The following is a 22,505-nucleotide window of genomic DNA, read 5'->3' as shown; positions in this document are numbered from 1 at the left end:
TTTCCAAGGATTCACGACCCCTACCAGCCCAATAATCATTTAACATTTCACCGCTACTCTTTAGCTAAAGAAACTCGATGTTAATAAAATGGTGGACCAATAATATTTGTCGTTATTCAGCAGTTGATAAATTTGCTTATTTGGGAAGAAATTCGTGTTGAGATTTTATGATTTTTGTTAAAGAAATTAAATGTAACTTGGTTTAGTACGGTATTTGCTTTTGATTGAAATATTCTTAGTAATTGTTTTGTATTGAAGTTAGACTTATGCGAACTCCATTTCCATGAAATCTCTTGTAGTATTTCGGTAAGTGATTATTTTTTTATTCAATTGATCTTTTTTTAAAATACGATTCATAATAATTTTCAAAACAATATATACATCAATGTATTGACTAATATCAACATTTTAATATTGTATTTTTTTCAATGGATAATTCTATTATAAAATTTTGAGGGGCGTGTAACCAAGATAGATATTAATTAAACATTTGTTACTGTGCTTTATGATTTTTTGGGGAATTTGATGCATTCTTAATTTTTTCATATGAATTCTTATCACTAACAATATTCAGATTACATAAATAAACAACATTTTTAGGAATTTGTAAACGATTCAGTAATTAAAATTCAATTTTTATTTTTGTTACACATTATTATTATTTAAAAATATATTCTGTTCAAATTTAAATAATTAAAAAATGTTATTGATAGATAAATCAATTTAAATGTCTCTTTTACAGGGCTAAGAAAAATGACTGTTTTATCATCAGCAGAAACAGCTGAACAACCACCGAGGAAAAAGTTGTGTTTATCAGCATCTAAGCAATTACAATCTAAATCCTATGGTTGTTCTCAAAATAATTCAATGGCATCACCGCTTGATCAGCCTGGTAATTGAAGTTTGTTTTAGTATTTGAGATTTTGAAGTTTGAAGTATTTAATTTGTTATAAATTACAAAAATTTTCATACAACTGTCATTTTATACAAGTATATTTCAATTGGAATCATTTAAAAATGGAATCAAATTTTGAAACCCATGTTATGTGGTATTTATTAGGTTATAGTTTTCTTATGTTTACACTTCCCTTTATTGGATTTTTTTCTATAAAATATTTGCTAACTCAATTATTAAATTTGCATGGGTATAAAGTTATTGTGATTTCTGTTATATTTGCAGTTATTATTGTACAATTAATTATTTACTTCTATGTTAAACAAGCTTTTAATGAACCTGTAGATAAAAATGAAAATGATAATGATGATAGTAATCAAGATCAAGATACTATAAACACTAGTGATGAAAAGAAACATCAGTAGTAAAATATAACATCTTAATTTTTCATTTTTATATTAATTTTATTAGTTAATATTTGATGTTTCATTATTGTTTAGAATTTAAGAATCTTATTATCCAAATATGATTATCAATATTATATACTTCTAGAGTATTACTTTATAATTAATATATTTTGTTTAAAGAAATAGTATCATATTTATTTAATAAACTAATGATCATTTTCAATAAATATTTATAGTTTTTATTGGTTTTTTATTTTTTGTCAATTTTCCTTTTTTTTAATTGCAATTTATAACAATTGTAATTTGAAAAATTCTTATATAAATGAACAAAAATATAATCCAGTAAAATATAATATGTTCATTGTAATTGTGTATGGTAAGAATTATGATAAAAAATTATTTATTTATTATTTTTATTATCTTATTATAATAATCAAAAGTTATACTTATTATTCTTTATATCTGTCATATTTCAAGAGTTATTTAAGTAATTACTTGTTTTTAAAATATATTTTGGAAATATTATTCTTTTGAGATAGAATATTAAAGAATTGCAAGCAATTTACTTTTTTTTTTTGAGTGACATACCAAATATATTCAGAGTACTTTAAATGTTTTAAACTTTTTTATTTAGTTTTTTTTTAACTCACAAGCAACAAATTTTATTTATTCAAGCTATTCGGCATATCAAGCAACAACAATTACAACAGCAGCAACAACAAATTAATTGTTCTTGTGACAATGAAAGTAATGGGACACCTGGAGTTGCTACTTTATGTAACCTTGGCAATACATGTTTTCTTAACAGTGTATTGTATACATTAAGATTTGCACCATCATTTTTACATAATCTTCATCATCTTATTACAGAGCTACAAGAAATTACTGGACGTTCAACTTATGGACTTAAAGTACAATCTATTTTTGAAAATTGTAATAATTTTTAGTTAAAAATTTTGTTTTGTTATTAGGGAAAATGTTCTTCATTGGGACGAAGTACAAGCTCTGCTAATAGTAAATCGTGGAACTGTCAGTCATTCAATGCTAGCATTAATGATCTTAAAATTATACAAGTGACTGAAAGATTACATCAAGTTTTTGAGGCTTTGCACAATTCTGAATTGAAGGATAATTCAGATCCTTATCAACCTGAAGTATTTTTGCAATCATTAAGGTATTAAGATAAAGTTCATTTAAATTATTAAAAGAAAAAAGTTAATTTTAATCTACTTTATGGTTATAAATAGGGATGTTAATCCTATATTTGAGGGAAATCAACAACACGATGCACATGAACTATTGGTTTGTTTATTGGATAATATTAGAGAAGGATGTAAATTAGTTATGCAAAATTCTGTCTCAACAAATTGTACTGTTCCAAGTACTCCTATTTCACAACCCACACCAAATAAATTAAAAATATTTTCTGGTCAAGTTAGAAAATCTTTAAAAATTACATCTAGTAGTAAAACACGTCCAGTAAATGGAATGTTGCCTACATTAACTAATACAACATGTGATAAAGTACTCCCAGAAAATGAAAATTTTTCTGGTAAGTTATAATAGAATAAAGTATTTAGTTAAATTGAAATGATAACTATTTTTAGGTGATAAACAAATATATGCTGTGAATGGAACAGCAAGTGTTTTATCAGAAGATATTGATAGTATTCCTAATAATAGTATTAGTAGCAGCAGTAGCAATTCAATGTTTGATGATTTTCAAGGTATCTCATTATTGCGTACTACTTGTCTTGAATGTGAATTTGTCACTGAACGTAAAGAAAGTTTTTGTGATATTTGTGTTCCAATTAATGGTTCATTTAAAGATGATGTATCTCCAGAATATGAATACAATTATTTTGGTATTACAATGTTTTTTTCAATATAGCTATTATGTATCAATTTATTTTAAAAAAATTGTATTTAGATTATGATAATGTGAATAAATTATATCATTCAGCAATAGTAAATGAAGAATACTTACAAGACACTGATAAATATTGGTGTGAACAGTGTTGTCGTTATAATGAAGCTAAACGTAGTGTTGGATATGAAACATTACCTCGATTATTAACATTACATTTGAAGCGCTTTTGTACTAATTACCGGTAAATATTTTCAGAGTAAAATTTTTCAAACATTTTTTTAATGATTATTTTTATTAGAGCTGTTGTTTCTAAAGTTAATGAACATATGCCTACTCCATTAACACTTGAATGTTTTTGTGAAGAATGCCTATCTCTTGGTGCTCAACAATTACATCGTGCACATAGTTATCAATTATATGCAATTATAATGCATTTAGGTGCCACCATAGCATCTGGACATTATGTTGCTTATGTCAAAGCACAAGATAACCTAGAAGAATATGATAATTGTCCAAGAGATAGACGAAAAACTGGAAGTTTATTATCCACACCGAATGGCACCCTACCTGCAAATTATAAAAAATCTTCAATATCAAATGGTCTTTTTCGTTTTTTGAAAATATCTTCTAAAAATTCTTCAACAGCTGGAAGCACTAGTAGTGTATTTAGTGACTCTATTGATTCTGGTAAAGCTTCATCAATAGGTCGTTGGTGTAGAAGTTTGGATTGTTGTGGTATTCGAATTTTAGACAGTTCAGAAGGAAATGATAGTGTATGGTTAGAGTGTGATGATGAAACTGTTAGGACTATGTCTGTTACACAGTTAACACAAATATTAGAATTTAAGTCATCAAAAAATTCTGCTCTAACGCCATATCTCTTATTTTATGTTAAAGTCAATCACCAAGGTGATTAAGACTAGTAAAAATTCAATTATATACTAATTGATAATAATTATTTTATAACATGATTAGAAAATTATAAATGTTCATTATCATTACCAAAGATTTATCAACTAAGTGCACTAATTTTCTCAATAATTTAAAATTTAATAAAAAATTTAATTTAAGCAAAAATTTATATACCTACTTGTTGTTTTTGTTATTTTTAACTCAACAATAGATAGTGCCAAAATTAAATTAATTTGTAAAAATTAATAAAAAGGCTGTGGTTTTACATTAGGATGATTAAATTTTAAAAATTATTTTAAATCAAAATGTAATTTTCAAAAAAGTAAAGGACTTAAATAAATAAAATTCACTATTTAATATTTCAAATGGTTAAAATTTGATGATTTTTTCCTCTACTTATAACTATTCATCTTTTCTTTGTTTTAATTATTGTAACATAACTATGTAACTTATTGTTTCTTTTATATCAAAATTACCACAAGTTTAATGTGTATTGTATTGGTTCAGATATGGTTGTGAAGCTTTTTGATCTAAATCTTTTAAATTAATAGTTAAAAATGTGATATTTTGTTTAGAATATTAAGGACTGTTAATCATTAACTGTGTAGTTAAAATTTTAATATTAAAGTAATATATTTTAACACAATTTCATTTGTGTATTTAAAAATTATAGAACACATGAAATAACTATTTCAAAATTTATTTTATAATCACTTGTATATATACTCAGTAAATCTTGATATACATTAAAAATTATACTTATTTTTATTAACCTAAACAATTTTGTCTTAAGAATGAATTGTCTTCCCTTGTGGCACAAAATGATTAGCTTATTTAGTCCATTTTCTATGTAAGTCTGTATTATAATTGTATAATATATTTTTATTTTATTTTAAAGTATACTTTTTTTGTTTAATGTTTATTTCAATTTAATTATTAAATATTATTGTTATTGCTTAAATTTTTGGTTAAAATAAATAATTGCAGTTAAATTTGTTATTTTTTAAGCAACTGTTTAATTTGTAATTAGTTAAATAATTTATATTAACTAATATGGTTTCTATTGTATTATTATGAATTTAATGTTTTTGGAGAAAATATTTACTAGGTGTTAAAATTAAAAAATATGAAAACTAATATTGTTTAAACAAAAAACAATACTTATAAATATATATCAGGAATCATAGTTCTTCAATGTATAATATATTCATAACATTATGCATTACATCAATATGAAGTTATTGTATAGAAAGAAAAATAGTAAATTAGATATTTTCAATATTATGTTTAAAACTTATTTATAAAATATAAAAACAATGAATAAAATTTTATAATAATATATACTATGCTTTAAGTAAAACCTCAGATTAATAAATTTCAATTTAATCTAACATGTTCATACTCATTCCTAATCTATGCATATCTGTGTTTAATTAGAATTATACTTTTATAAAATAAATAAATTTTATATTCAATAAATTAATATTCTTTGTCGCTATTGGGACTAATTTTATAAAAATAAAAACAAATTAATTAAAAATATACAACTTATGAAAAGTAAAAGATTATTTTATACATATTTATGTAGAATTAAATTGTTAAACTTATTCTTAGATAGATATAGAAAAATAAAATAGAAATCTTTGTTTGCAAAAAAAAAAAAAAAAAAATTTGAATAAGTCTTATTGCATAAATGAATAGTCTATATTAAAAGAGTTAAGTCCAATAAGTTAAACTTTAAGGAATTAAAAAAAAATGTAATTTTTTAGTAATTTTACTTATATTAATTGATTTTTATAATTTTAATGCTTCTGCAGCATAAACGTTAAAATTATAAAAAAAATTAATTAATATCAGGTTAAATTCTACAAGATGTGATTTTTATTATATATAGCTTAACTTTTAAAATAAACATTTTAGTAGAAAATTCAATTAACAAGCTAGGCAAGAAAATAATACATTTTTAAATGAAAACTCATTTATTATGAGTTAAAATGAAATAAAAAAATTATCTGAAACTATAAGCATAAATTTTATTAGAGAAATTTAATTTATAACTATTACCAATCCAATGTTCCCTCTAAAAATTCAAAGGGCAAATTTTCTTCTATTACTGCATCAATATGTTTCCTTTGTAAAGTTTTTTTATTAGATGATACCATGGCTTTGTGACAGTGTTCAGCTAACAAACCAACAAAACTTTCCTAAAATTCAATTCATTTAATAAAAGAAAAGTAATTATTTAAAATTTTTAAATAACATGAAAATACTTTAATTAAATTTGATTAAAACTTAAAAATTTTAGAATACATTTAAACAAATATTTTACAGACTTGTATTCTTTTTAATTTTAAGATAACTATACTTTCCCATAAATGAGTTAAAAAAACTTGGAAAAATTATTAGTAATATTGTTCTTCCCTTGGATGTGAGTGTCGGCAACAAATAAGAGAATTAAAAGCTTTCTTATAACAATCATTGCAAAAAAATAAAATGGGTTGCTATCAGATACATTTAAGTACTTCCAATATTACTCTAATGAAATTTATCTAGAAAAACAAAATTCTTCCTGAAATTAACTGTTATGTTTATTAATTTCCTATGACACCTGTAGTAACTTCCAATAATTTATTTAGGTATTTTAAATCTTTCTCTGGTTCTGCCCCGTGTTACTAGGCATAAATATGACTATTAGTGAAGAAAGAAAATAAAAACTCTAGCAAAACTTAAAGTTTTGCAAATTAATACTTACAATTAGTACGATAAAAACAAACTATAAAATATTAATATCAGAAAAATAAAATACTAACTGTTGCTTTTGTAACCAAAAATACTGCTTCTCCAGCAATTATATTAACATCGGGATCCATCTTCATAATTAACTTAACTCTGCCTGGTGGTAGACCTTTATGACTATCTTTAGCTTTTGGTACATTTTTTGAAGTATCATCATTGTGTTGCATTAATTCATCATAAGATTTATCCGAACTATCTATTTGGCTTGTATATAAATTTGCTTCTTCATTATCAGAATTATCTGTACAGTACTCCGTAGTATTTTCTTTTGTTACTTCACTTATTGGAGACTCAATATCAAGATTTTTTGAAGGCTCAATGTCTTGAATATCATTAAGAATTTCATTTAATACATCATCTACAACAGTTTTATTTCTATCATTTACTTTAATATTAATTGCTACAGGATTGCTGTCAAATAAATTAGGAGTGTCTTCCATTTTATAACTTTCAAATTTGCAGAAAAGACTTATAGAGCAATATCTACATTTTTGAGAGACTTGTATTTAAGTAATAAAAATGTGTTAACATACTGGAATTTGTTATCATTTTTTTTTACAATTTGGCGGTAAAAATTCTAACCTAAAAATAGTGATACAAAATGTACTCTCTCACTCTTATTGAAAAAATGAAGCTACCTATTTTAATTCAATATCCACAGTCACACATACATATCAGTCCTTGGGGAAAATGTTTTGTCTAGATGTATAAGTCTATGCAGATAATAATGGACCTAATAAAATCGAATATTGGTTTAAACATTGGCACAATTTGAACAAAGTGTTTGTGCACCTAACTTAATTTCTCCTCTCATATAAAAAATATTTTAATATAAGTTTATAAATAATTTTAATGATTATTTTGAGGTAGAATTAGAAGGGCTAAGTCAACTCTAGATGTCCACAGATTACGCCTATAATTATAAGGGCATTTTATAGTATATATGCCTTTTTTGTTTGGTAAGAGGTGGTAAATTTTTTTAAATACTCCCTCTTAAGACAATCACTGTTTAAAATTTACCTTTATCTTTATTTTATACTATAATATATATATATATATATATTATCAATTATAAGATGGTAAAATTATTTTTTTACCTTAGCCAATTTTAATTAAAATTTTTTAAATTTTGAAAATACAATCATTTTAACTAGTTTAAATTTTAATTCTTTTGACGTATATATCAGACAAATCTGTTTGGTCAGAGCTGAGAATTTTTAAACATAAAAAACATGTCATGGTGAAAATGCCTTTATATCATTGCTAATATACAGTCTCTCACTAGGTGTTGATATCCTTATTTATTAATTATTTAAAATAGGTTTTTATTAAGTTAATAGCATTTTAGTATATGGTGGGTAACAGAGTGTCCAATCAGGTTTGACATCAATAATAACTTTCTATCCAGTGAATATTTTGCGTTACTTTTTTTATAATAATTTTTTACTTCGTTAAAAGTATGTATATTTTTATTTTTTTTTTAATTTCAAAATAGGCATTTTTAGGTTTTTTCTTACCAAAAATATTGATGGGTCTACATAAATTTAAGGATAAATATTTATTGAGTTAAAAATATTTTAATACATAGTAGTGGCGTAGATATAGGGGGATGATAGGATTTCCTCCTAGAACAAAATCATAACTACACCCCATTAATAAATAATTAGGTATGTGGCGCGGGTCTATACAACTTGTATTAGTTTTTATTTATAACGCATTCTTCGACAGCGCTACATACTCACTCAATGTATTAAAATACTTGCAACTCATTAAGTACTTATCCTAAAGGTGTTATCGACCCATATAAATATTTTTTGTAAGAAAATGAGCTAAAAAATGGCTATTTTGTAATTTTGAAAAAATTTAAAAATAAAAAAATTTAAATTTTACTTATTTGAGAAAGATAAAATATATTCTTTTAACTTAGTCAAAAACTGTAAAAGTATTAAAAGAAAATAGTAACATGATATTCATGCTGGGTTAAAAGTTAATATAAGCTAGTGGGACAGCTTGTCCCATAACTTTATTTTTAGGGTTAAATCTTAAACCTTATTATTCTGATCACTAATGCAACTATGGGGTACTAGTTGGTGCTGAAATACTTTAGATCTACATCAGAACCCCCAAAAATAAAAAAATTATATTTACTGTTGTTTACCCCGCAGGGGGATCCGCAAGGATCACGGGCTTAACAACCCCACGGACCCTAGTTAATTCAGTGGAGGTGACGACGCGTACCACTGCTTTTAGCCGGTCATGATTTGGTTAGTTGGGACCGTAGTCCTGGGTATACCTGCTTGCTAACAGCGAATAGGTCCCCCTAACCCAGCCATACCAAGTGAAAGGGTGGCTAACTTGTCACAGGGTAGTTAGCCGTAAGGTAAGTGACCATTAGGATCCTCTATGGTACCTGGCGCACCATAGAGTATACAGCCTTATCACAGTATCGAGCTCTGCTGTGATGGACCTTTATTTCTCAAATACTTGTGGGAACTATATGGACAAAAACATAGAAAAACCACAACATAACGAACTTTGGATGAACAGGGATCCTACGAACAAACTCTCGGAACAAGAGCGTAAATTGACTCGTATTTTTGAAGCGCAATATTGACTGGTCCGAATCGACTGGGGGTAGGACAGCTCGCGCTTCTTTAAACTTATCACACATTTTCAAATGCTCATCCAGACCCGCTTGTCCACTCGGACGGGACGATAGCGTTCGGTCCGTAAACACGTAGAGGCAGCGCTTACAATAGATTTCATGATAATGATCGGCACTTCATTGTTTGGAGACTAATCTAGAGAAATTTTGTATGTAGCAATAATGGCTATTACCACCCTCCGTGATGTAAAGTACATTGATGTGTTTGGTGTTCGAACGTAATTTGATAATACGCAATGGATAAACATTATTTTTATCGTCTAATGCAAACACGTTGATGGACAAAAACGGGTTGTTACGTTCAAACTTATTTATTTGTTTAATTGGAGTGGGAAAATCAATACCGTTGAAATTAATATTTGAATTTTTTTCTAAATCGAGATAACCCGCATAAACCCGCGTAAACTGGCGATTCTTTGCAGAAGAATCGTGAACTCGAAGGTCTCAATGCGAACAACGGGACACTTGATGAACCGTCTACTAGCAAAGAGTCAGCAATTTATGCGATGGTGTATCGGAATCACCATTGTGCAGGAAGTGTGGAGTAGAAAAGGAAAACTAATTTCACATTATGTGTGAATGTGAGGCCTTGTCCACACTAAGATCAAACAACTTGAGTAAACCTTTCCTGAAAGAGAAGATATTAAAAACCTATGATCCAGAGAGTTACTGAATTTCGCCAGAATGACAGGACTCTTTGGTCATCCATATGGGTGAATTGATGGTCTTATACGATGAAAAGTATATTGCAATAACACTTCGGTGATAACATTTAGGTGGGTAAACCGAATCAAGACAATTCGGTATGAGGTATGCACCAATGGACCAACAGGTCTGAGTGCATGGGCATTATGTCCACCTCTATAATAACTAAAACTAAAACTACTGTTTAAAAATATTTTTTAAAGGGAGGAAAAATTAATTTAGTATCCCCACAATTATTATTCTAATTTTACCTATGATTCTGATACACATGTGTATCCATAATGTGCACATGTTCGTTTACACATGAACATCGCAAATTTTTATATTATTTGTTTTATGGCGTTATCAGAAGTGCAATAATGGGGCCAGGTCGTGTATAATAACATAATGAAGATTCAACATTTTGATTTAAAGGGGTAATGAAATATTTTCTTATATATATCCTCTCTACCCCGAAAAGAAAACCTAATTACTGGACTTCTTATGTTAAATGATGAAATTGTATTTGCTCGGTTTCAATCAGTTCAATAGCTAATTTCGAAATGGTTTTAATTTAGTATAAGAAAAATACACTCATGAATTTAAATCCTCTCACTTGAAACCTTGATATGATATACAACATTACTGGATCAAACTGCAAATATAAATTATTTGCAAATTTATGTGATAACTTATCAATACTAAGATTATGTTTATGTTGAATATTTAGCTTTGTGGAAATCTGGCGAATTATATTTTGATTTTCATAATAAAATTAAAATAATACTTTATCAAGTAGAATAGCAAATTTTATTACATTTTTGAAAGGATGACAGGCAATTCAATGTTTCAACCTGAAGCTCAAGTTGTTGTATTAATTATTACATACTGATTTAATTGGCTATACCAGCATTATAAAAAAATGTGTACTACTCAAATTTAAGTAATCGTAAAATGCAATCAATCATCTCTAAATACGTCTTGAATTACGTCATGTTATTGGTAATAATAATAATAATAATGTATTAATAGTAATACAGTAGTATACTACTGTATCAATAGTACTAATAATCTCGATAAATACAACACTTCGTATATTGCGAAATCTCAAGAGCAACATGAGAAAAAGCTTTGAAAAGTCTAAATTAAAAAATATAGCGACAGGTTTGATGTATTTCACGAAGTGTATTATTCATCGACGATGAAAAAAATATGTGATAAAAATATATTTTATTTTAGAGTGTCGTAAAGAAATGTTTTATACATATTCTTTCCTGAGACAAAATTGTAAGCAGTGTACAATTTAGAATTTATTTTTAAGCATTGGTGCAAGCAAAACAAATAAATTTTTTGTAAAATTTTCATTAAGTTGCTACAAAAGTTTTATGAGTAAAAAAAATGGTTTTTAAACTTATTTTACCAGCATTATTCTATGTATTTTTTATGAAATTCCAAGTTTTTATAACTCGTGTTTTTTTTTTATAAACTAGAAGATTGGTTTGACACCAGTGAATTACAGTTGAATTGGTTTAATTAAAGAAAACGTTGAGTGTAGTGGTTTCCTGTTACCTTTGTACTAGGGAAATGATGCTTTTTATCTTTTTAAAAACTTGCATAAGGCCGCCCATCAGCGAGCCTACAGTGGTAGACACGGATTATCACTAGTATTAACCAGAGCCATAGCTTATTAAATATACTTAGTAAGCTCTTAGTAAATGGATACACTAGTCTAGTGTCCACTTTTATGGAATTAAATAAATCTGACGATATAAAAAAATTGGAGATTGCCATTTGAAAATCGAAACTCGATATGAGTTATATATGAGTGAGGTATAATGAATGATTGTAGAAAATTAATTTTTGCTATAAAGCAACTCAACAAAAATCTATTACTGTTAAAAAATAAAATAATGATTAGATCTAATATTTTCAAAAATATTTTGTAAAGCGTAGTTAAGAAATCACCTTGTATTTAAGTCATTAGGCTCTATTTAAATTTTGTCAGATGCTTCGTTTATAAATTAAAAAAAATTTTTTTTTTGAAAACATTGATTCGAATTTAAAAACTCTTAATAAATAAATATCTTAATACATATATACAGTGTTCGAATTGGCCAAAAATAAGTAGGGGAGCTCAACTTAACAATTTGAAAACTGCGTCCCTAGTATTTTGAAGACCTCTTTTTTTTTTTTTACTCATTACTTTATTTAGTATTTATTAATAAATCATATTTCATTATCATACTAATATTTAAAAAAAAAAAAAGAGGTGGTATTTTCCACCGTCCTCCCGTTCCAATAAAAAAAAGTAGTTGGAGTGCGCAAAAAAATTTTAAAAAAAGTAGAGGAGCTACGTCCCCCTGCGCACCCCCCCAATTCGAGCACTGCATATATATATATATATATATATATATATCTTTTAACTGAAATATTAAACAGCTACAGTATTTAGTAAATTAATTGTTTCTTAGTCATAGAAAACAAAGAGAATAATTTAACGAATCCGTTAGATTCAAACTAATAACACGCATGGTTATTTTTCTTTTTCAGTGAAAGTAAAAACGTATCCCTGGACTCGCGTGTGTTTGACGCAGCTGTTTGAAGGTAGCTAGTCAGTCGTACGCCAGACCATCGTCGACGTACATTATATTGTGCGCCGTAAACACATACCGACCGATACCGTGTGTTATCGTGTATTGATATCTGACTTCTTAGAAAAAATCGGGTTTCTCTCCGAGGACTATAAATACCCTAGAGTTAATTATTGCAAAATAAAAAAAAACTATAATTAAAAATAATAATTGATATAATTCGACTCGTGGAGTTGCGAAATATTTTACTGTGAATTGTTAAACAATTAATAAATACTAGAGGTTTTTTTTTGTATTATGAGCGCCGCATTTGGCGACTCGTGATTTGCAATTAACCCGGGTAAACAATGAACGTGATAACGACTCTATTATGGGCTGCGTTCATGCTGCCAATCCTATCATCTGGTTACAGGACGGTTCGCACTTCTGGTCCGTCCGGCCCGTTACCGGTAACCGTGCACGTACGGGCTACAGGGACTCTTGGTTCTGCCGCTGCGGCTAACAGGACCTTTGCTGCTGCTACTGTGATCACACCAGTACCAATACCAGCAGCATCATCGACAATGTTCTCGATGACAAGTTCTGCATCTAACCAGACAAGAAACCAAACTAGATCGGAAAGGTTGAGAGCAAGGTAAGGATTTTCTTACCATAAGTTAGCTGTTTTTATTTAATAACATGTTGCAATCTCGATTATTAGAATGACAATAGTAAAACATGGATAGTATTTAAAACTTTCCAGAAGAATACTATCATTTATTTATTTACCGAATATTTTTTATCAACTCCAATCAAGTTATTATTGATGACTTATTTTTTCGAAATTTTCACTAAATTTTATTGTAATATTTAAATAGTATTTTTTAAGTTGTTGCAAAACGCTTTCTATAGTTAATCTAACTATCTTTACTTTAATGGAATTTTAAAATTATTGATAATTTTGATTCTCCCTAAACTTGAACAAATATTTTTACCTGTAACAAGAATTTAAAATTCATTTTATAAAATATTAACTAATTTAGTTTACAAAAATTGTATTTGTGTTATTTTTACTATCAATTCAATTTTTTTATTATAATTTTTTTTTTATATTTTATTATAAGAGGAATTTGAAAATTAACTTTTATTGATAAATGAATTTTTTTTAAAACAAAATCATAAAGTTAAAATAGGTTACAAATTGTGATTGATAGAGTTTTTAGATAATTTGTCTCTTACGTAACATGTATTCAATATAGTTAAAAATAATTTTTATTTTTTCAAGTAAGGTTTTCAAAAAATAATTTGTAATACATCACATAATGTGTAATATTTTATAAATTAATTTTTGTTTATTCGTTTACTTTAAATATAAGCTAGATATTAATTGACAATGAAGATTTTTATAAATCCATAATAACGGGGTAATAGTTTTCAATATTTCTAAAATCCGATTGATTGAATGTATTTTTGTATATTTGTTAACACAAACACTGATGAAAATAAGGAAGCTTAGCCCCCTTATAAATTGTTAAGCTTCTTTAAATTTTGTGTTACTAATAAATTATGTATTTTTAAATGTTTAAACGCTTTTTTTATTAAGATTAGACTACAAAAATCTTAAAATTAAAATAATTTGTATAACCTATTGCAAATACCATAGTATTTTAGAACAAACAGATATCGCTTATAACATGATACAATTATCATTTTGTTAACAATTTTTTTATATACTTATTGCCTTCCTAGACCATTTTTAAAACATATTTCTTATTTTTTATCACTATTAAAAATAAAAACACTTAATTATTTTATTCATTTAAAAATATATATTTTTTAGCCCTTTTCTTACAGAAAATTTCGATTGGCCAATAACAATTTAGAGGCAAGTATTAATTAAGTAACGAGCGTTTTAATACATATAGTGAGTATGGAACGCGAATGCAGTACTCATTCTATGTATAAAATGCTTACAACTCAATGAGTATTTCTCCTAAAATTGTTATCGACTTATCAACATTTTTTATGTTGAAAACTTTAAAAAATTGCTATTTTTAAATTTTGTAAAAATATAAGAATAATGAATTCATTTTTTTATTAGTGGTAATTAATAAAAAATATGCTTATATGTAGTCTGAGAATGATTGTTATAAGAATATTTGAATGAAATCATTATTACATAAAAATGTAGAAGCTTTGTCAGTTTGATCTGAGATAATCTAATTATTATTAGTTAAAAATATATTATTTAATGTACACTGTAATGAGACAAAAATATAGAAATTTCAGACTGTATTTCAAAAGAGCTTTTAATATATTTTAATAGAGCTTTTAAGTGTTTTTAAAAATTTTAAAATCATTGTAAAATTTGAATAAAAAGAAGTTATTGATTTAGTTGTAGTTTTATAAATTAAGTATGATAATAATGTAGTATAACATACAAAAAAAGCAACGAAAAACATTTGAGAACACTATATTTATATGAAAAAAATTAGCCCCCCAAAAAATAGTCCAATTTTCTCCTATTGATTAAAATCTGAAGAGCGTACAAGTAAGGAAAATGTGCCTTTTAAGTCAATTATTTAGGACAGTCGAAAAAAACATTTAATAAATCATAAATAAATATATATTACTACTTTTGCATTGAAGTGGGTCTAAACCGGTGCTTAAATTGGCAAAACTGAGTCTCCTTGCGTCTTCCCCCACATTGAGCCTTGATTTAAACCAACATATTCCTAAACAAAATGAAAAATATAGGATTTAATCAATAATTATGTATTTTTTATATTTTTCTTGTTTTAATTTTCAATAATTCATCAGTTATGTTAAGTGTTTTCAACATTATATAATGGAATAACGAGGATTTTGTTTATAGTGTACTGTTTTATAAAGATACGAGTAAAACTGTAGAACTTGTGGATTTAATTTATTAAGTGGACGACTTATTTGACGTTAATAACTATTTTTCTATTTTGGTGTAATCAAAAAGTAAGACTCTGTTAAATATGTTGGATTTCTATTACAAAGCTAAACATTTTTATAACATTTCTTTTATTGGGTCGTAAACTGGTTTAATGCATATATTACTTAGTTTTAATCGTTTTAAATAAAAATTTAATGTAATGTTTTCTAACATGATCATGTTATATTAATAACGGAATCATGAAATAAATATATATTTTTCTTATTAACTGTATTGTATAAAATCATTTGTTTATTATTTGAAGTATTAGAAGTCCAATGAACTGGCGATTATATCGTGCAAAACATTAAGGTCAAAAAGACAATGTTTAATTACATGAAAAATATGTTTTAAGTTCTTAATGGAAGTGAAGATATTTTAAAATGGTCAGGAATTTTTATATTTTTGTTTTGAGTTATAAAATTCAATTGTATCTTTCGTATATTTTGATTTTTTTGTATTCTCGTTTTGGTAAATTATTTATTACATGTATTTTTATTTATACTAACTGAAGGTTGTTAAAGGAATCAAATTTTACTTATTTCGAAAATTCCAACACCCTCAACATAGTTGCTATTACCGGAGTGCTGGTTCTAATTAACTAAAATTATGTAAAAATAACTACATTTTATGAAGATTTTTTTATTAGGATTTAACACAAACATAAATAATTAACAATTTTTTTTATATAATTTGAAACGTATTTGTGGTTATTTTTAACTATCAAAAATATGATAATAAGGCGAAACAAAAATGATATAAATATAATTATGTAAAAAAAAGTTTTTTTATTTGTTTACAATGGCCCTCCTAGTTAGTAATTATTTTACGTCTCTCATGAAGTTGTAAATTTAGTTTTAGCACATCAAGCATTATTTGTTTGGTTTCACCCAACCCTCACATAAGTAATTACCTATGTGCATTAATGCATACCTACGTTCTTAACTTTAGTCAAACATGAAATATAATGAAAAATAGTTAAAAAATATAATGGCTGGAAAATTATGAAAATTTTAACTTGTGGCAACCGTGAAATGTACGTTTCATAAATCATATTTAATGAACTAAACAGAATAATTCTTTTATTATTAACCACTTAATTAATCGAAAAATTAAAATAATATTGATAATAATTCATTTTTGATTTTTTTTTATTATATGTTTTTTTTAATTTATGTACCATGAAGTATTTTTCATTTTCGTCCTTTATATTTTAAAAATGCGTCAACTTAATTATTTCAAATGGCTACACATATCTTGTGAACTAGCTTATTTACTAGATAATATTCTAATTAAAAAAATTACTAGCTGATAACAACTTTTGAACCAGTATTTCTGAAGTTATCAACAATTTAAAGAAAAAACTGGAAGAGAAGAGCGGTTGCTGAATGCTTTTTATGAAATTTTAATATTGGCGAATATAGAGTTTTGAAAATCGATAGAAAAATATTTTTTAATAAATAATCTTAGTATTTTTCTAATAAAGTTTTTGATATTTGTTTTACTTCTAAATGAAAGTTTTGTTAACCAAGCTACGTCTCATTGAGCATGTACTTTTTCCTTAATTACCTTAAGCGTCAATAATTTAAACTTAATAATGTTCTATAACTTCTTTATGTAAATCATTTTCGTTTAAGTATTAGTTTTATGGCTGAATTATGTTTATACACAATGTAAAACTAATTAAATTACTACTAGTTTAAAATGAATGATCTAGTATGTATACGTTTTTTTGTTTGATTTAGTGCCCAAAATTTATTTTATCCACACGAATGTCTAACTGGTTGGTTTAATGTTATAGTGAATTAAATAAGATAAGGTGATGAAAAAATTATGTACTCATGTATTTAACTATTATGTTTAAGTGACTAGCGACGAAAGCCTTAGTGATTAAATAGAAAATTGTAATTCTATTTATGAATCTATTAGTCACAAATATATCTATAGTTACATTTTTACGAAGTAAAATATTTCGTATGAAGTCTATATATGGAAATTCAATTTTCATGATATGACGTCATATTGTAAGTGAATTTTAAGTTTTATTTGTTCTAGGAAGACGTCTTATCACCGTTTCTTTTGAAAACAATGCGCGAAAAATATCTAATGACTATTGACCAAATCCGCTTAATTATAAATAATAGTCAATCATCTAAAATTATAAAATTAAATTTTAAGAGAACAAGAGGAATATTCATTTTGTGAAACTGTGGTAGTGTGTTGAGTTGATTGAGCTTACACCATACTCGGTGTTCTTATACCCGTCTACCTTAGATTATCGTAGAACACATGCTTTAACACAGCTCAAATCGATGTACCGCTGGCATAAGTTCAAACGGGTCATCGCTGAGTAGTGTTTTATGTCGGGCAGTTATTAAAACATAATAAATCACGATGGCCGATTTCGGTATACCCTAACGCCGCGAGGTGGCAAGGCGGTATACCGCGTTGCTTAGGTATAACACCTGCAACTCGATCATGTGTTGTTTAAGCATGCAGGTTGAGTGGCGCACTGGTTTGACACTGCTAGCTTTAAGGTGTTTCGGACTACATAGATTTCTTTGTTGGTAATTATTATTACATATTTTGTATACTCGTGTGAGTGGAAAGCAATCTGTTCTTTGTGCGAATAAAGTGTCTGCTATCTCCTGTAGTTGCCATTGGTCAGTGCATAAGTGACCGGTATACCGTTGTTATGATGTAATGCGATATGTGATCAAATGGAACGAAATTTAATTTGTCTACAGAGTTCTATTCGATAGCCGGCGCAATTCATATAGTGCAGTTGCATTAATAGTACTCAGGAAGTGTCATAATTGATGATAATTCATTGAGAATTCAATTACAGCGACTTTACTACACTCGACATTCGGTCATTACTTAAAATAACAATCGTGGATTGTACACTTTAATTAATCGAAGCGATTAATGAGAATAATAAAAATTCAATACACAATATTACCTTGCGAAAGTGTGTGCCTATGCAATGTTAAAGGACAATTTGCAGAGCGATTTCAGGGTTTTGGTAAACAAGAAATAAGTATTAGTATATAAAGAGAGAAAGTTCAAGACTACAAAGTCAAATAATTTTTGTTTTATTATTTCAGCTTCTGCGGTGGTTGGTCACACATGCTCGTAATAATTATTGTTCATATAACTGGATATGCAACCATTGCAGTATTCTACAAATAATTTTATAATTTCCATGGAAAAACTAAAAACTTCTTACTTAGATTAGCAATGTAATTTTAACGAAGCCATTATATGTTTGTAAATATATTATTTAGAATTTACCTAAGGATATTTTTATCCTAAGTTGAATCTTTTCCATGATCAGTTATTCTTTAAGTCACGTCTATTTATTTTGAAACTCGATGGTTTTGATTATTTGATAGTTAAATATGTATCGTTTTTACGTTCACGATGTCTTTTAAATATCTATTACATTTTTGTTACTATTTTTGATTGATTGGTTATTGAACTTTTAGCTACTATCAGATAATTATGTTATGATATTTTCGTAGAAAGGAAAATTAGTATCGAAAGTGCGTCAAAAACTTGCCGGTTGATTGAAAAGGTTAGATATTTATGTTATGATTTAACAGTGGATTAATTGCAATTATTTATATCTGTTTGTTTTGCATCAGTGACCCAGATCTAACTTGGGTGATTTATAAAATAAAAACTAAAACATATCATTATATTTTCTTGTAATCAATCATTTCGGAGGCAAGAAAAAATTCGAGGACGATTTTTATGATGCGTGAACTCTTTTGACCTTGTAATTTAGTTAAAATTTGAACTAAATTACAAAAAATAAAATGCTCTATAATCGTTTAACTCTAGAAACATTTGATATTGGTGGACTCTTTAATCGTTTATGTTAAACAAATTAACTATCCAGAAGCTCAATAGGCATTTGGCTATACTTAAATTAATTACTTTTAATCAGTATAAAACGATACAAACAATAAACATGTATCCGATTTACCTAAAGACTTTTGTTTAACAGCAAGAAAAAAATGCTTAGGATTTTGAATAACGATGTATATATAATTAGAATTTGAGCTGTATCGGGTAAGTTGCAAAGCATATCATTCGTTAGTGAATTGAAGTGATTTATTGGTGCAACATACTCAATAAATTTTAAATAGTTTCAATTTACTTTTATTTCCGTATGTGTATATTGTGAATAATTTTTACACCTGTATAATTTTTTAACCGTCGAAAGTACTTGTCACCAATTATACAGATGGGCCTCGGGGGCGTTACTTCTCTCTTATTTGTTTCGGCACTCCTTGATAAGCGCGTGTCCTGTGACCCATTTATTTTCATACTTATCACCGTCTACAAGTAAAAATGCGTCCACAAGTCATACGTGTCACTATAGCCGATTCTTTATTACAATTGAATTCGATTGACATAAGAACAAAATAAGTTAATGAAAGAGAAAGAGAGCAGAGGATTGTACAGTATTTCCACAGAATATATGTATGTATTTTAACATTTATGTTAGATAATACAGAGTACACCATAGCTAACAATTGTCCAGTTATAAAAGCTTTTGTTGAGTGCGATTAATGAAATAAAAAATATATTTAGATGTTTGGTCAATTTCGTTTAAGAAAATGTTTTAAAGGTGGGTAGGTCAAACATTGCGTTCATAATATGGTCAAAATCTATTGCCTATTAAAATTTAACAGCGTGCTATACTCAGACACCTGTCTATTGAAACAGCTTAGAAGAAAATAATTAAAAATTATCTTCCTGTTCCTAGTCTTTATAATGACCTTATACAAATATACGCAGTCGTGTAGTGACCGATATATTAGATCTATTATATTCGCACGCTCTCGTATATAAACTGTACTCTAGTGTTATTATTTATGGTGAGTAAACACAATTATTATTATCATTAGGCAATCATTTATATCATAGACCACTAGTAAATGGAAAGCATTGCGAAAAATTAAATAGTAATTATTTCCATGGTTACAGTGACGATGAATGAACAAAACGTACCATTTATGAACGAACGTTATAAAAAATCTACGAGGTGTTATTTTTTACTACAATAGTTGCCATTGAAAATCGTTTCTTAAGATGTTAGTTTTATTAATGAGCAGTGAGCTTAACTAAATTGATAACGTTCGCGTAAGTTGAATCTCGTAAACGACATTAATTTTTTTTTAAACCTTTCAAGCATCTTAATAATAGTTTCAATTGCTATCACCTCAGTCAAATATTATGTGATATCTTCTTGAGAGTTTTTTTTTTATAAGAGTTACCTACAAGTCGTCATATATTTATTTTATTTCTGAACTGTCTCCCTTGGCTATTTTACATCTAACGAGGCAGAATATCTTAATCGAGCTAGTAGATTCAATGAAATTCAAAGAATATTCTTATTTATAATGAAGTTTTTGATGTAGATAATAAACATATATTTAAATAATACTCAGTCATAACGATGGAGTAAATACAAAAAATCTAATAATCAGCAAAAAACTAAAATGAAATTACAATATTTTTACGATAAATTTGATTTATGTTTGAGTATATTAATTTCTCCGTTTGATATCGTTTTGTGATTTCAAATTTGTCTTGACGAAAAGAAGTGTGTTCTTTCGATTGGTGTTGATAATCACAAGTAATTTTTAAGACACGAACGGGGTTCATAATAGCTTTCTACAAACAGTGATTACCTATTATATTTGTGTGTTCAATTTAGCAGTGTATAAGTGTGATATGAAGACGATTTGCAGTTCTACATCGCATAACTCAAATAGAGAGTGATGGCGCGGAGGTGGTACGTGACTAGAGTACAAATCAGATAATTCATTAGACGGTGACAATTATTGGATTTTCCGAGAAGAGGGGGAAAGTCTAAACGAGACAAATATTATGATGTCATAACGCTGTACAACGTATGTATACGAACGACAGTACCGGAGACTTGAACGTGCGAACACCAGGCACGGGTTGATAACAATTAAATAATACTAAGACGAATAAATCGTGTCGGAATATCAACACGGCCTAGTAATTGTGCGTGTTTGAATAATGAACAAGGTCGAGTTAATACATAAGCGTAGAAATAGAGGAGACGACCGCGATGATGCTTTAATATGGCCACCATGGGTGACAAAAACACATTATTATAGAAACGTGAATGTGTGATATTAACAAATGTATTATTTGCTTTTCTGTACAAGTCTATAAATCACAGCATGACGAAATTCATCACACTTGTATTGTAATCATTATGAAAAATAAACGAAAAGGTCCTAGTTAAAAGTAAAATTACGTATGACGAGCAAATATTCAGAAATTATTTACAAAAAAACACACGATCTGAAATAGTAATCAACTTAACTGCAATCAAAGTAACTTTATTTTATTACTATGGAAATTAAGAAACACGCATTAGACATTTGGACGTTATGGAACATGAAGAGGGGGGGGTGGGGTATTATGCACTGTACTTTAAACCCGCAGTTGACGCATTTAGCTACTTTAACTCGTAAGAATTAAGAAATAACAAAGTTATGGTAATAGCCAAATGAATAACAGAATATAGTGAAAATTGCATTGCTCAAACGGTATCGATATTTTGTAACTCTGCTCGGACAAAATGTAAAAAAATGAATTCCAATGTTTTATAACACAATGCACGCGCCATAAACGAGTATCGGTTTTGCAGAATTTTACGCCCATTTAAACAGAGGCCGAACACAATGAAAC

The 22,505-nt window shown here is 27.3% G+C and overlaps 3 protein-coding genes across 3 annotated transcripts in view; 2 read left to right on the top strand and 1 right to left on the bottom strand.

The window, feature by feature from the left end:
• The first annotated feature begins 48 nt into the window (after window positions 1-48).
• LOC126906269 (ubiquitin carboxyl-terminal hydrolase 1) lies at window positions 49-5,070 on the top strand. The gene is made up of 8 exons (XM_050686711.1): window positions 49-306; window positions 743-892; window positions 1,978-2,213; window positions 2,274-2,476; window positions 2,550-2,854; window positions 2,910-3,167; window positions 3,233-3,413; window positions 3,471-5,070. Exons 2-8 carry the CDS (start codon window positions 754-756, stop codon window positions 4,087-4,089), a joined length of 1,941 nt encoding a protein of 646 aa, XP_050542668.1. The 5' UTR covers window positions 49-306; window positions 743-753; the 3' UTR covers window positions 4,090-5,070.
• Window positions 5,071-5,942: 872 nt separating this feature from the next.
• LOC126906271 (DNA polymerase epsilon subunit 4) lies at window positions 5,943-7,415 on the bottom strand. The gene is made up of 2 exons (XM_050686715.1): window positions 6,895-7,415; window positions 5,943-6,288 (listed from the first exon to the last, which is right to left on the bottom strand). The coding sequence occupies exons 1-2, from the start codon at window positions 7,318-7,320 to the stop codon at window positions 6,145-6,147; spliced, it is 570 nt and encodes a 189-aa protein (XP_050542672.1). The 5' UTR covers window positions 7,321-7,415; the 3' UTR covers window positions 5,943-6,144.
• A 5,420-nt stretch (window positions 7,416-12,835) lies between these two features.
• The window catches only part of LOC126904232 (angiopoietin-related protein 1-like), a 61,908-nt gene continuing 52,238 nt past the window's right edge, over window positions 12,836-22,505 (top strand). The window contains exon 1 of the mRNA XM_050683039.1: window positions 12,836-13,454. Coding sequence (XP_050538996.1) covers window positions 13,168-13,454 — 287 coding nt within the window. The 5' untranslated portion in view covers window positions 12,836-13,167. The remainder of the gene's footprint in view (window positions 13,455-22,505) is intronic.

This window comes from Daktulosphaira vitifoliae, unplaced genomic scaffold, assembly GCF_025091365.1.
Source record: "Daktulosphaira vitifoliae isolate Bord-2020 unplaced genomic scaffold, ASM2509136v1 Scaffold_4, whole genome shotgun sequence".
Lineage (NCBI taxonomy): Eukaryota > Metazoa > Arthropoda > Insecta > Hemiptera > Phylloxeridae > Daktulosphaira > Daktulosphaira vitifoliae.
This window is presented reverse-complemented; position numbering and strand designations above follow the sequence as displayed.

Bases quoted from the DNA above. Each gene is read 5' to 3' on its own strand.
- LOC126906269 (XM_050686711.1), top strand. From the start codon at position 754: ATGACTGTTTTATCATCAGCAGAAACAGCTGAACAACCACCGAGGAAA. The intron at 2,214-2,273 runs GTACAATCTATT...TTTTGTTATTAG, and splicing joins GTTCAACTTATGGACTTAAA to GGAAAATGTTCTTCATTGGG. The intron at 2,477-2,549 runs GTATTAAGATAA...GGTTATAAATAG, and splicing joins GTATTTTTGCAATCATTAAG to GGATGTTAATCCTATATTTG.
- LOC126906271 (XM_050686715.1), bottom strand. From the start codon at position 7,320: ATGGAAGACACTCCTAATTTATTTGACAGCAATCCTGTAGCAATTAAT. The intron at 6,289-6,894 runs GTTAGTATTTTA...ATTGAATTTTAG, and splicing joins TTTTGGTTACAAAAGCAACA to GAAAGTTTTGTTGGTTTGTT.